At 48.7% G+C, this 15,562-nt stretch overlaps 1 protein-coding gene across 8 annotated transcripts in view; it reads left to right on the plus strand.

Annotated features, from left to right (window-relative positions):
* The first annotated feature begins 280 nt into the window (after window positions 1-280).
* The window catches only part of DPF2 (double PHD fingers 2), a 24,958-nt gene continuing 9,676 nt past the window's right edge, over window positions 281-15,562 (plus strand). For 5 of the 8 annotated variants that reach the window (XM_075569964.1, XM_075569958.1, XM_075569959.1 and 2 more), the window contains exons 1-7: window positions 281-423; window positions 1,350-1,510; window positions 1,891-1,998; window positions 2,577-2,737; window positions 6,642-6,734; window positions 7,808-7,886; window positions 9,388-9,429. In XM_075569964.1, the coding sequence (XP_075426079.1) occupies window positions 392-423; window positions 1,350-1,510; window positions 1,891-1,998; window positions 2,577-2,737; window positions 6,642-6,734; window positions 7,808-7,886; window positions 9,388-9,429 (676 nt within the window). In that variant the 5' untranslated portion in view covers window positions 281-391. The remainder of the gene's footprint in view (window positions 424-1,349; window positions 1,511-1,890; window positions 1,999-2,576; window positions 2,738-6,641; window positions 6,735-7,807; window positions 7,887-9,387; window positions 9,430-15,562) is intronic. The other 3 variants (XM_075569965.1, XM_075569960.1, XM_075569961.1) reach the window with 1 other exon arrangement.

Here is a 15,562-nt window from a genome sequence, read left to right on the forward strand (position 1 = left end):
TATACACATTACCATACTTCCAACCCCCATGCATGGGTGTAATGTATGTTACTGACCTACCTATGTATAGCGGCCCCACACCAAACAAAACGTTCCTGCACTCGTGAAATGAATAGTTTAATGAGAGGTAACACACATCCCTTCCATCCCCACACAAGGCGTATACCTTGCAAGCTGCTTCATTGCGCAGTCTCCAGGCAATGCCTCTGCGCATGCGTGAAGGCACTGTTGGGCTTTGCGCTTGTCACGGCGCGCATGCGCGAGCAAGACTCCTCGGCCGTGGAGTGTGCCCTGGTGCGCAGGCGCCGTGGTGACGTCACACCCCTCGCGCGCATCCGCAGCTGGCCCGCGCTGTTCTCTGTGGGTGTTTGTGTCGCGCGAGACGGACAAGATGGCGGCGGCTGTGGAGAATGTGGTGAAAGTGTGAGTGCGGCAGGGGGAGAAAGAGGAGAGTAAAGGAAAGAGCGGGAAAGGAAGGGGGAGAGAGTAGGCGAATAACGAGAGGGAGAGGGGAGAGTAACGGAGGGTGAGGAAGGACGGGAAGAGATGCGGAGGAGAGCTGTGCACAGGGGAAATATAGGGGGAGTGACGTGTGTATGGCGAGAGAGATGGGTCAGGAGAAGTGTGTGTGTGTACACACACACACACACACTGAGTCTCCCTCACTCTTTTCTGAGTGTGTGTGCATATACACACTCCCTCACACTCTTTTCTGATTGTGTGTTTATATACTGTACACACTCCCTCACACTCTTTCTTGATTGTGTGTGTGTATATACACACACTCCCTCACACTCTTTCTTGATTGTGTGTGTGTATATACACACACTCCCTCACTCTTTCTTGATTGTGTGTGTTTCCCCCTTTGTCCTTCTGACAGTTGAATGGATTATCTGACTCAACATATATCTAGAATATTACATGTGTGTGTGTACAGTTTATCAAACAAATAAAGCAAAGTAACATTGTGTAACAGGTGTGAGGGGATGATGTTTGTTGACTTGGCAAACTGTTTCTTTGCTGGTAAACACGAGGTTTCCTTTGTTACATTCAATAACTTCGGCTATGAGCTTTTGTTTTTCTAGTAACAATGTTTACAAATGAAGTGTGTATTCAATTACTTTTCGCAACTCAAAGCTGTCTATAGTGCTTCCCTGTCCTGACAATCTGATTGGTATACAGTTGTCAGTGACTCCCTGTCCCGTCAAGATTACAATGTAATAGGTATATAGCGCTCAGTGACTCCTTGTAGAGTTTACAATCTTACAATATCTTATTGATATACAGTGGTCAGTAACTGCACTGCAGAGTTTACAATCTAATGTAAAGTCTTTGGTTCTCCCGCACAGCCTTGGAGAGCAGTATTACAAGGATGCCATGGAGCAGTGCCATAATTATAACGCACGGCTGTGTGCAGAGCGCAGCGTCCGGATGCCCTTCCTGGACTCGCAGACTGGTGTGGCACAGAGCAACTGCTACATCTGGATGGAAAAGCGGCATAGAGGGCCTGGTACGATAGAGGAAGTGTGTGCAATATGCATAGCATGGGTTTCTCCTAGTGAGCAAGGGAGATGGCTAGGCCATCGAAGGGACTGTCGGAGAGCGCAGAAGGGAGAGTCACGGTGTGGAGCATGGGGAAAATATCAGAGGATGCACTGTCATGTGATACTTTTAGTTAACCCCATAACTACCAGAGTCCAATGCCTGTCAGTGACCTCTCTGGCACTGAATGATCTATTTCTTGGGGGGCAGGGGGGGCACATCCTTGATGTTCATATAAACCTATTTTTGTTCTCTGTGTGCTGCATCCATCATCCTGTGCTCCTTCACTTTGCCCAAAGATGGCGTGGATAAATGAGACAGTGTTTTCTCTCACCCTTTCTTTATAAGGTACAGCACCCGGGCAGCTTTACACTTATCCGTCTCGCCGCTGGCGTAAAAGGCGAAGAGCACACCCTCCTGAGGACCCCAGACTCTCCTTCCCCACCCTTAAACCAGGTACAGAGCGAGATTATGAGCTGTGATACTGCAGACCCTCTTATATCCTTTGGTTCCTTTATATTTAGGGTGCCTTTCTGTCTATCCCAAACAGTTTTGAATTTCCGTACTGTATTAGCCTATATCACCTCTGTTGGGACACATTGTTCTAGCATGTGTCTTTGGAATATGCTTTCCTCTTACACTTTGATGAAACCCTTTATATATTTAAACATTTCAACATTTCAATCGAGTCCCCCTGTATCGCACGGTTGTCAAAATGAAGGGAGGACAATCCCTGAATTAAACTTCACACTTCTGTTTGCTGAGAATTTCTGAATTGGTAATTAAACTCGAACAATGAATTTAGAATAGCTGACCCAGAATGGGTTTTTTGATTCTGTCATTTGCTGTTCAAAGTTTAACCCATCTGTCATTAGGTCACACCTGTCCTTAGGCCCCTTTACTACTATGTGAGACTGACCCTTTTAACCCATTAAACATCTCACGGTCATTGTGTCACACTGGTCCTATGTTAGACTGACGATTTACTCATTAAAAATGTCTGCCATTGTCAATTTGGTCCTCTTTACCCCCAGACACAGAGCAGACGCTGAAGAAGGAAGGTCTGATACCACAGGACGGTAGCAGCCTGGAAGCGCTTCTGCGCTCGGAACCACTGGAAAAGAGAGTCCTACCAGAGACTCGTGATGACGATAGCATGAGCGAGTTTCCTCCTGTGACCAGTCGCGCACGGAAGGTAAAGACCTGCGGTGGGAGGCAGCGTGTTACGTAGCAAGCAGGATTATCATGGTACAGACAAGGAAGCTGTGCACAGCTGCAGAAGGGGAGAAATCTCATCTCTCTCTAAGATGGAAGGTAGACTTCCCTTCGGGGATAGCTTGGGCTAAAATTGAAGGTAGACTTCCCTTTGTCAATAGCTTGGGCTAAAATGGAAGGTTGACTTCGGCCTCTTTCACATTAGATGCGGGATCGCTAGTGACACTAGGATGCTTCTCACTGAGGGATGATGGGCACTTCAGGGTTTCCCTTTCCTCTCTATGATTTGGGGTGGAAGGAAGGACCAGAAGTGCATCAGATGCCAGGACCTTCTATTTCCGCTCTGTGCCTTGCTAAGGAGTTAAAATTTGGGGGAATGGTCTATGCTGCCTAAGCCCTGATTCATTATTATGATTTATAAGGGCTTCCTTTCGTACCTACGGCTATGTGCCTTCCATGTCAGGTTCAAGATTTTCTAGAGGAGAAAGAGGATCGGGGCCAAGATCCAGACACTCAACATTTTAAAGAGGCAGAAGAGGTTCTTTCACTCCAGTATTCAGAAATTAAGCATTTAATGCCAGAATATTCGACCATCCTGTTGGAGGAAGACTTTTTATATGCATCATAAGAGTGCCAAAAAGGAGAAAGAAAAGAGGTTTGTTCTCAATTTTCTAGCACCAAAACCTTCAGGCCCATTCAGACCCATTTGGGATCTCAAGTGGTTAAATGCATTTATAAAAAAGTTCAACATGAAGACAAAATGAGCAGTCCATGTTTTACAACCCAGAAGATTTATTGGCAACTCTAGATTTAAGACTCCTATCTGCATGGATTTTGTGTAAACCTTCACGATGAATGGGAGTATTTCCAGTTGGAAGCGCTGCCCTTCGGCCTCACTTCTGGTTCCATTCACAAAGCTTACAGTGGTTATAGCGGCCCCCTTAAGACCAGAAGGAATTACGGTCACACTATAGTGGGTGAAAGCCTCTTCAATCGACTTATCAAGCCATCTACAGAGCAATTTACACATTAAAACTGCACAGGTGGATCACACTTTCAAAAAAGCGGTTTGAGTACCAAAACAGCAGATTCTATTTCCGATGTTATCCTAGATTCACTGCAAGAAAATATTCTCTTATCAAATAAAGGGACTGTAAATCTCACCCGCTTGGTGTCCAATTTAAGAAGGGCTACTTCGGTTCCACTCAGTAAATGCATTACAGTTGTGGGGCACATGCCTGCGTCCATTTAGGCAATTCTCTGGGCCAGACTTCATATGAAGGAACTCCGGGAAGAATTTCTGACGTCCTGGAACAGCAGACGGGTGTCCTTGGCTTTGCACACAAAGCTGGCTGCAAAACCCAGGCTCGCAATGTTGGTGTGAGAACCCTGGCAACCTGAGGCCTAGTCCAGGGTGAGAGTGAGCATGCTGGAGCTCGAGCGCCATGACGTCGGACGCTCATTTTGCTTGAGCAATTCCTGGCCTGCAAGTTGCGCGCGTGCCGGGGGCGTGCCCGTGATGTCACTTGAGCGGTTCGCCCTCATTGGCTGAACCACGCACGTGACAAGGGCAAGCACGACAGACAACTAATTTTGTCTCTGCACACATCGCACCTCCCCACGCTCACGTGCGTACGCGCAGTATGGACGCTACCATTGACTTTCATTGTTTTTAACCAGCGCTCTCACCCTGGTCGAGGCCTTAATGTAGGGATTCCCAGTGCTTCCTGACTACAGATGCAAGCAAAAGAGGATGGGGGTGCACCTCGTTACCTGCAAGCGCAAGGCAGCTGGTCGGCAACCGGGAGCATGTCCTCCAATGTGATAGAAATGAAAGCACTTTGCATTGCGATCGTAGCTTTTCAACATCAATTTCATGGAGTGAATTTGAGAATCCGGTCAGATGACGCTGCGGTTGTAGCTTTTATTTAAACAAACGGAGGCACAAGAAGCCGAACTCTTCACGCCGCTTTAAAAATTCTCAATATGATGTAAGCTGTATTTCAGCAATCCACATCCAGGAGCTTTCAATGATCAGGCGGAAGATTTTATCAAGCGGGATGGGAGTTAAATCCTCTAATTTTCCAACAAATAGCGCAGATTTACCAGCCCAGTGTAGCCCTAATGGTTACCAGAAAGCATCAGAACACAAGTTTTTTTGCGTGAGATTCCGAGAGGATCAACCATTTCAGCTGGATGCCACGACGCTGCTGTGGGACTTCCAGTTTGTTTACATCGTTCCTACTTTTCCATTGATTCCGATATTTAAAATAAATAAATTGTGGAAAAGCAACACCATCTTGATTTGCAATAATTTCTTTCTGGCCAAGAAGAGCCTGGTTCTCCAAAGATTGGCATCCCTTGACCATTCCATTTTTTTTGTCTTTTTATTTTTGAAAGCGTTGCAGAAAATTCCCCCAGTGGCGGTCACATCCGCCAAAAGAATTGACGAATTACAGGCTGTCTATAAGAGAACTAACTGTATATGGCATTTCATGAGGACAAGGCAGTGCTGAGGCAAACCTTTAATTTAAATCAAGAAATCGTTCTACCATCCTTGTGTCCGATCTAATGCAAAAGAAGATTAACTTAATATGTTGGATCTTGTCTGTTGTCTGAAAACGTATCTCAAGAGAACAGGCGGTTTTAGAGAAAACAGGCAATCTTCGTATTTAGGACACGGGAAGGGGAATTGCACTGGTGAGTCAAGGGGAAGGAAATCCTATTATTCCTACCGCTTCAAGTTTGTGTTCAATCCAGCCCAGAGGGGACGAGCTAAATCTCACAGGTAGTGCACTGCAGTGAAAAATATATGAGGAAATGGCTGGAAGGTGTGTGTGTGTGTGTGTGTGTGTGTGTACACGGATACACAACCATATCAAGATATATATAATTATACCCACAACCATACCTCTAGCTTTATAGTTTGTGTGAGCATAGGGCTGTGTATATGCAGTATATCTATATGGAGACAACAAATCCCACATGTGAACACATTTGCATGTCTCAGGCGGATCTGCAACCCCCGCCCTTCCCCATTATCTCTTGTCGTACAGTGTTTCCACTGTGTAATCAAATGCAAATGAGTTCAGTAATATATATATATATATATATATTACTATATATTATATATTATTATATTAATATTACACACAAACTTCACCATAATGAAATGACCAGGGGAGACCGCACTGCAGGAAGATGAGAATAAAGGGGATTTAATCCATAGGTGTCCAACGTTTCAGGGGCCATCCCAGGGCCCCTTCATCAGGGAGGTGCATACATACTGGATGGACGTACATGCATACTGTACATACATGCGAGACCGCACTGCAGGAAGATGGGAATAAAGGGGATTCAATCCATAGCTTTCCAACGTTTCGGGCCCATCTTGGGGCCCCTTCATCAAGGAGGTGCATACACACTGAACGTACGTACGTACACTGAACAACCTGCGCACGCGCACCGTACGTACCGTACACACTACATACATACTGTACATACATACACTTAAAAAATAATGAGGATGAGTTTATTGAAGCAAATCGCTGTTTGGGACCACACCTAAAATTGAACGAACATTGATCCGCTTCAATAAACTTTTCTTTATATTGTTTCTGTCCCTTGGAGAGCCGTCTGTCCCTTATATCATCTTCCAATTTCCTCGGCGTGTCCCACAGGCGTCTATTGTTTTGTCTCTGTGAGTGTCCACCTACACGACGTGTGTATGTGTGTGTAGAGAGAGAGAGAGATATATGTAGTTATATGGATATAAATGTGCTAACCCTGCTTTATTTCAGGCTCCAAATCCCCTTGTTAGCAGCTGACTTCAGACACGTGACACCCGCTGTCTTAACCATCCTTTTTTTTTTTTTTTCACCTAGCGCATTCTTGAGCCTGACGATTTCCTGGATGACCTGGACGACGAAGATTACGAGGAGGACACCCCAAAAAGGCGCGGGAAGGGCAAAGCCAAGGTGAGGAAGGGAGCCGCAATACCTTGTTGTACAAAAGTAACCTAACATCCTATTGCCTCGAGCTTAGGGCAGACCTCAGGGTTATCGCCTAACTGCCTGCTTCATTCAAATGGTCCGGAAAATAGTTTCCTTTTACTAAACTCACCCTAATTACGTACAAATGGCAAAATTTATAAAGCAAGTTACAACCGGTGTGGTTTGTCTTGTGTTCAAGGGGCAGGAAGTGACTCCAATCACTGCAGCTGTATCAGAGAGCGACACTAGCGCTTCAACGCTGTCCTGCGAATTACACCTGCTTATTCTATCAGGAAGTGGTCAGCAATTCAAAATGGCTCCCTCCTATACGCAACTCCCGCTTCATCTCATCTCTAAGGAAGTGACGTTAGCAAATCAAAATGGCTTGTTTCTGTCCATCACTACTTTTGGTGACATCAGCAGCTAAGGCAAACAGGACTAAAAAGACTTCTGTTAGTCGGTTACATCCTACAAACTAAGCAATTTTCTTGTTCTTTAATAGAAACATATAAATATATATATTTTTAAAGCTTATTGAAGTTATAAAAGTAATAAAAAGTAAGTGGAATGTGAAGTCTTCATAAGTTCATTATAAGTGTCCTATACATCCATTTAATGTCCCAGGACTGTCATCGCTTCCCACATAACAGGAAGATGAAATGAAAGTAAATGATCTAGCAGCAGAGATACTTCTAACGCTTGGGATACATCCCTGCTAAGGAGACTCCGTGTGGAATAAGTCCTTCCTATTACAATCCTCCTCAAACGTCCTCTTCCTGCTACAACCCAATGGTCCCTGCACAGGCAGAGCCATAAATGATATCACAGGAGGGGATAGCGTGGGAGACGCAGAACAGAGGGAGACCGTGGAGTCCATTACTTGGGGTGATTGATATCTCATCCTTTCTCGATATATTAAACACGGTTGTTACCCGACATGTACACAGATTGCAGCTTTCCTTGAATTGGGGTCTAGGCTGCATTTAAAAAGTCCAGTTTCCCCTCGCACCCGATGCTCCTGTTCATGTTTTTAATTGCTCTCTTTCCTCCGTTTCCAGGGCAAAGGGATGGGCAGCGCCAGGAAGAAGCTGGATGCGGCCGCTCTGGATGACAGAGATAAGCCGTACGCCTGTGACAGTGAGTCGGACTTCTCTGCTTATTACTGACTTTTTACACTGACCTTACACACACTCACTCCCTGCCCTGAGAAGCTCACAGCCAGCACACGTTGCCCCTTACTATCCCCTGATGGAGAACCGTCTACTCACTACTAATTAGTCTATCACTCTACCGGTCTCCCCTGTAACAACCACATCACTGCAGGCACAGGAGTTATTCTGCAGAGCTTTATATTGTAGAATGTTCATTCCGGATAGTTGTATATTTTACATTAATATATATATTTATACAGTCATGTGTTTAGCTCTATGTATGCAAAAGTATCGTTAATATTTGTATAACGTCTATACAGTATGTATGTGTATAGAAAGGGTGTGTGTATGCTTGAGTGTACAACTTGGTACGTACATTTGTATGCTTGAGTATACAAAAGTGTGTGTGCTTAAGCATGCACACGAATATACCTTTTTGTATACGCAAATAGCTCTCTGCCTTTGCATGTCTGTCTCTCTGGCATTTGTCTGTCTCTCTCTACGCACGTTTGTCTGTCTCTCTGCGTTTGTTTGTCTGTCTCTCTGCGTTTGTCTGTCTGTCTCTCTGCGCGCGTCTTTCTCTCTCTGCACGCGTCTCTTTGTGCGTGTGTCTGATCAAAGGCTAGTAGGGGCCTGAATACATTGTAACTCTGCATGGTCCGACAAATAAATGGCATAATATCTGCATGAAACTTGGATGTGTGATCCGCTCCGTGCAGGAGTCCTGACCTCGTGACACTTTAGCAGGTTGCTGCCTTCCATTCTTCCCTTACTTTGTGCCTAATCTTGCCGTGTGGCCCCACTTGGGAGCATGCTCACTTACATACGTTTCTTCCATTTTAGCCTTCTCTTTTTCAATGATGTGTGAATATATAAATGTGTGTGTGCAAATGCTTGTGTACAAATATGTGCGTGCGTGCCTAAATGTACAAATATACATATGCACTGTCAGGTGCTATATGTCCTGTGCGTTTTGATTTAAAGAGTGAATCTGCATAAAGAGCTTACATTCTCTTTTTGGGGGGGCTGCCTGAAGCTTGTGGAGATGGCCGTCTCTAGCGGGCTCCTGATGATGTCTCCCACTTCAAAGGCAAAGCAGCTACCATTGATGTGCTCCTCTTTCGCCTGTTACTCCATAGGCAAAGCATAATCCCCTACAGTAGAACTTGAGGGGGTCCCTTACAGAGGGAAACCCTTTGCTTCACCTGCTCTCCTCTGCTCCGTACTTGTGGGTAATCTACTCACCTTCAATCTCTCTTTCTCTCTCTCTTTCTCTCTCTCTCTCTCTCTCTCTCTCTCTCTCTCTCTCTCTCTCTCTCTCTCTCTCTCTCTCTCTCTCTCTCTCTCTCTCTCTCTCTCTCTCTCTCTCTTTCTTTCTCTCTCTTTCTCTCTTTCTCTCTCTCTTTCTCTTTCTCTCTCTTTCTCTCTCTTTCTCTTTCTTTCTCTTTCTCTCTCTTTCGCTCTCTCTTTCTCTCTCCTTGTTTCAGACAGTTACAAACTAAAGCAAACTTCGAAATTCTCCGAAAGAGGTAGTTGAACCAGCTTGCTTGTGCTGCTAGATTGGCATCTTCCCCTCTTTGCCGCCTTCCCTGGCACTGCAGCTTGGCTTGCTATGTCTCCTTTTTTTTCTCACCCTCGCCAACCCCCACCCTAGAATTATCACCCTGTGCCCATAAACTCATCACCCTCCCCGCCTTGTAAATTTGCCCTCCCCCCCCCCCCCCCCGTTTCTAGCACATTGGCTCCTCATTCATCCTGTTAAAAGGGTCATCGTGTTAACCCCTTATGTGATAAGAGGGTGTCTCCTGTACAAAGGAATGTGGACACCCACTTATCGAATGAGGGAGGTGCCACTGACCCAGTTAAAGGTGGAGCTCCCCCTTTATCATAGCGGTTTCACTTCTAGTTATTTATTTGAATTCCTGTAGATTTATCAATCATTTTAGTCCTAAGAAATAAAAATCTCAACCTAAATTAAAACGGCTGCTTGGCCTTTCCTCAATTAGTGACATGATTCTACTTCAAAGAGTCTTATCAGAGGATCTCCAGATAAGACCGCTTCTGTAAAATGGGCGTCTGGAATCTGCCTGGAAAACAGCTCTGTGCCGCCTGCAGGAATAATCTGCAAGATTGTGGGCACTCGTAAATAACAAAAACAGCTAGGAAAATTAAATCAAAATAAGGTTATTCATTTGGTTTAAAGGGCACCTTCAAGATAATGTTGTTTTTTTTGGGGGGGGGGGGTACTGCATCTTTAACTATAAATCAGGGTCTCACTGCATCAATAAAATGGTGAACATTTGAGATGACCTCTGATGACCTCCCGTGCCAATACAAAAGATTTGTGCAGGAGGGAACATGAGCACACACACGAATTATGCAGAACAAAGTTATCTTTGGTAAACGTGACGTCCCTGATTTATAACTTTACATCTCATCTCCCGCTCTGCGTGTTCCGTTCCTCCTACTTCTCCCGCAAAATCCTTCACCTTCCAATTTCCGCCGCAGAGACGCAGAATCCCCAGCTGATTTTTGCTATCCTCTTAAAAGGCAGGCTACACCCTAAAAATGATTCATTACCCTTCTTTTTATTATTATAAAGTATATTAATGTTCTAAACGTTAGCGCAACAGGAAGTCCGTATGTTGCCACTTGAGTGACGTCCCTTTTGAAGGAGGAACTTCCTGTGCCATTAGACATTAATATTATGTTTACTCCAAAGAAAAAGAGCTCACACCGGTAAATGTAAAGGCATAAACCTGCCTACCTCTGGCTTTACCAATAGCCCAAAAAACAAGTGTCAAGCACACCAAAAATTGGAAAAATCAGTAAAGTCAATTGAAAGTTTTTTTAATGACTTAAAAAAAATAAAAGCAACATCCATGGGTGTGGAAGAGGTTAAATGCCCCAGGGTGGGGAGAGGTTAAGGGTCCCAGGGGGGAGAGAGGAAGATGTTAAGTGGCAGGGGGATGGAGGGGTTAACAAAAGGAAAGTGAGAGGTTCCTACCTTTCACAGCTGCCTCTGTTCTCACATGCTCTCTCCCCATGCTGCTCCCCCTCCCTCTGAGTCATCATTCAGAAGCTGGGAGGGCGATTCGGGGGTAGGGGGAGACAGAACAGCAGCAGCTTCAAAGCTACTCACTGCACCGACATCCCGTAATATCGTGATAACGTGTAATCTCTCAATGTATTACTTCCTGGTAAAATATTTTATTAAATAAATATCGGCACACCGGGAGATTACACAATATTTTGCTGTATTGGTATGTCGCCCAACCTTAGCGGGGCCTAGCTCCGCCACTGAACACTTCTTCTATTTTATACATTGAGATATTTGATGTGCCGTATCTTATTTCTTCTTGATCATTATAACTTTACTTTTTTTTTTTTTTTTTTAAATCCAGCGTTCTGTGTTTAGCTTATCTGGTTATTTACTATTTTACATCAGTGTAAGTCACAGAACTTTCACCTCTCCCCATATAACATGGAAAACTAAAATACAATTCCAGCGCAACATTTCTCAATTAAAACCGACGTCTAATAACAAAGGAGTCATTTAGTTGCATCTTTTGATCAAAACATGATTCGAGCCGGCTAACTTTGTCAAGGTAACCTCCAACATAGCCGGTACCTACGCTAAGTGACTACAATATCTAACTCCTATGGACTAGACTTGGTGAAATATGTCAAAGTGCACCAAAGGGTTAATTGAATGAAGCATAATGCTTTGCGCATTTAGTAAAATACAAAATTGGCATCAGCCAGTAACAAAGTTCCCTTAACAACATTATGAAGGAAATCTGCAGGTATACACATTCCTGAGGGACAAATAATACACATTTCTCTTGATGGGAAGATACGATGGAAGTAAATGATCTAGCAGCAGAGATGCTTCTAACACTGGGGGTACATCCCTGCTAAATACACTTGGTCATCAGTGGCATTGCAGGAGGTGGCCACTGAGCATGGTAGCACACAGAGGAACATCATGAAATCCATTACCAAGGAGGATTTTATTGCTATTTAGCCCATCTTGATATATTAAAAACCGTTATTACCTGACCTGCAACACAGTCGGATTAGCGGTTGTATTATTTGGGGTGTAGCCAGCCTGAAGCAATATCTATTCAGAAATGTGATTTGTGAATATCTGATCCTCCTCCTAATTTCACTCTGATATTTTTCTCATTTCTTCCCCGCTTGGTTTCAGATATTTTTAATTATTTTCGTTATGAAGTGGAAATCCCATTAAGATTCGCAGAAAATAATCAATCTAGTTGTCTCCAACAAATGCTTATGGCTGTTCTGTAGAGAGATTTTCTTTGTAACGGGGATTCTGTATGGGGGTGGCCGGGTAAAACGTTTGGCGCAGAGGGGGTGGCAGGGGAAAACGTTTGGCGCAGGAGGGGGTGGCCGGGGGAAACTTTTGGCGCAGGAGGGGGTGGCAGGGGAAAACGTTTGGCGCAGGAGGGGGTGGCCGGGTAAAACGTTTGGCGCAGGAGGGGGTGGCCGGGGAAAACGTTTGGCGCAGGAGGGGGTGGCCGGGTAAAACGTTTGGCGCAGGAGGGGGTGGCCGGGTAAAACGTTTTGGCGCAGGAGGGGGGTGGCCGGGGTAAAACGTTTGGCGCAGGAGGGGGTGGCCGGGTAAAACGTTTGGCGCAGGAGGGGGTGGCCGGGTAAAACGTTTGGCGCAGGAGGGGGTGGCCGGGTAAAACGTTTGGCGCAGGAGGGGGGTGGCCGGGTAAAACGTTTGGCGCAGGAGGGGGTGGCGGGTTAAAACGTTTTGGCGCAGGAGAGGGTGGCCGGGTAAAACGTTTGGCGCAGGAGGGGGTGGCCGGGGTAAACCGTTTGGCGCAGAGGGGGTGGCCGTGGAAAATGTTTGGCGCAGAGGGGGTGGCCGGGGAAAATGTTTGGCGCAGGAGGGGGTGGCTGTGGAAATGTTTGGCGCAGGAGGGGGTGGCCGGGGAAAACCGTTTGGCGCAGGAGGGGGTGGCCGGGTAAAACGTTTGGCGCAGGAGGGGGGTGGCCGTGGAAAATGTTTGGCGCAGGAGGGGGTGGCCGGGGGAAACCGTTTGGGCGCAGAGGGGGTGGCCGTGGAAAATGTTTGGCGCAGGAGGGGGTGGCCGGGTAAAACGTTTGGCGCAGGAGGGGGTGGCCGGGTAAAATGTTTGGCGCAGGAGGGGGTGGCCGGGTAAAAAGTTTGGCGCAGGAGGGGGTGGCCGGGGAAAACGTTTGGCGCAGAGGGGGTGGCCGGGTAAAACGTTTGGCGCAGGAGGGGGGTGGCCGTGGAAAATGTTTGGCGCAGGAGGGGGTGGCCGGGGAAACCGTTTGGCGCAGAGGGGTGGCCGTGGAAAATGTTTGGCGCAGGAGGGGGTGGCCGGGTAAAACGTTTGGCGCAGGAGGGGGTGGCCGGGTAAAATGTTTGGCGCAGGAGGGGGTGGCCGGGTAAAAAGTTTGGCGCAGGAGGGGGTGGCCGGGGAAAACGTTTGGCGCAGAGGGGGTGGCCGGGGAAACCGTTTGGCGCAGAGGGGGTGGCCGTGGAAAATGTTTGGCGCAGAGGGGGTGGCCGGGGAAACCGTTTGGCGCAGAGGGGGGTGACCGGGGGAAACAGTTTGGCGCAGGAGGGGGTGGCCGTGGGAAAATGTTTGGCGCAGAGGGGATGGCCGGGGGAAACCGTTTGGCGCAGGAGGGGGTGGCCGGGGTAAAACGTTTGGCGCAGGAGGGGGGTGGCCGGGTAAAACGTTTGGCGCAGGAGGGGGTGGCCGGGGGAAACCCTTTGGCGCAGAGGGGGGTGGCCGTGGAAAATGTTTGGCGCAGGAGGGGGGGTGGCCGGGTAAATACGTTTGGCGCAGGAGGGGGTGGCCGGGTAAAATGTTTGGCGCTGGAGGGGGGTGGCCGGGTAAAACGTTTGGCGCAGGAGGGGGTGGCCGGGGGAAAACGTTTGGTGCAGAGGGGGTGGCCGGGGAAACCGTTTGGCGCAGAGGGGGTGGCCGGGGGAAAACCGTTTGGCGCAGAGGGGGTGGCCGTGGAAAATGTTTGGCACAGAGGGGGTGGCCGGGGGGAAAACGTTTGGCGCAGAGGGGGTGGGCCGGGGAAAACGTTTGGCGCAGAGGGGGTGGCCGTGGAAAATGTTTGGCGCAGAGGAGGTGGCCGGGGAAAACGTTTGGCGCAGAGAGGATGGCCGGGGAAAACGTTTGGCGCAGAGAGGATGGCCGGGGGAAACCACTTGGCGTAGAGGGGTTGCCCGGAGAAAACCGTTTGGCGTAGAGGGGTTGCCCGGGGGAAACCACTTGGCGTAGAGGGGTTGCCCGGGGAAACCGCTTAGCGTAGAGGGGGTTGCCCCGGGGAAAACCGCTTGGCGTAGAGGGGGTGACACATTGCTTCTGCGAGGTCCCGCTCAATAGCGAGGAGCTAAAGGAGTCAAAACCCGCCGCACTTCAGTTTAGGGAGTCTCGAAATTTGTTTCAGGAGTTAGACATCCCTTGAAATGGTGATGATTACAAATGGCAGGCACACATTATATATATATATATGGTGGTATAGAGGGACGCATTGCTTGTGCGCCTTTTTCCAAGTGCCATTGCTGCTAAGTAGATATAAAGGGGTGCAACTGGGCCCAAAAAGCTAACAGCCTGTAAAGTGATGCACGCTGCTACCAACCCCCCCCCCCCCACGCCCCCCCACAACTTCCCCCCGGGCTTTGCTTTGTGTTTTGCTTTGTTATTCCTTCTAGAGCCGGAGATGTACAGAGGATTATATAAACTTTCCAGCTCACCTTCCCTCTCCTGCCTCCTCTCTCCCCTCCCCTCATATTCTCGCTCTTTCCCCTCCCCCCCCCCCTCATATTCTCGCTCTTTCCCTCCCCCCCCTCATATTCTCGCTCTTTCCCCCCCCTCATATTCTCGCTCTTTCCCTTCCCCCCCCCTCATATTCTCGCTCTTTCCCCTCCCCCCCTCATATTCTCGCTCTTTCCCCTCCCCCTCCCTCATATTCTCGCTCTTTCCCCTCCCCCCCTCATATTCTCGCTCTTTCCCCTCCCCTCCCTCATATTCTCGCTCTTTCCACCTCATATTCCTGCACTCCCCCATCTCATATTCTTGCTCCCTTCCCGTGCTCTCTCCCCCCGCCCGCGCACCTTCCCGCTCTCCCCCCCCCCCCCCCGCGCACCTTCCCGCTCTCTCCCCCCCCCCCCCCGCGCACCTTCCCGCTCTCTCCCCCCCCCGCGCACCTTCCGCTCTCTCCTCCCTCCCCCCCCCGGGCACCTTCCCGCTCTCCCTCCCCCCCCCCCGGGCACCTTCCCGCTCTCCCTCCCCCCCCCCCGTGCACCTTCCCGCTCTCCCTCCCCCCCGCGCACCTTCCCGCCCCCCCCCCCCCGCACCTTCCCGCTCCCCCCCCCCCCGCACCTTCCCGCTCTCATCTCCTCCCCCCCGCACCTTCCCGCTCTCATCTCCTCCCCCCCCCCCGCGCACCGTCCGGCTCTCTCCCCCTCCATCCCCCCCCCGCGCACCGTCCGGCTCTCTCTCCCCCCCCCCCGCGCACTGTCCGGCTCTCTCCCCCCCCCCCTGCGCACCGTCCGGCTCTCTCTCCCCTCCCCGCGCGCACCGTTCGGCTCTCTCCACCCCTCCTGCGCACCGTCCGGCTCTCTCCACCCCCCCCCCTGCA

This window comes from Ascaphus truei, chromosome 14, assembly GCF_040206685.1.
Source record: "Ascaphus truei isolate aAscTru1 chromosome 14, aAscTru1.hap1, whole genome shotgun sequence".
Taxonomy (NCBI): Eukaryota; Metazoa; Chordata; class Amphibia; order Anura; family Ascaphidae; genus Ascaphus; species Ascaphus truei.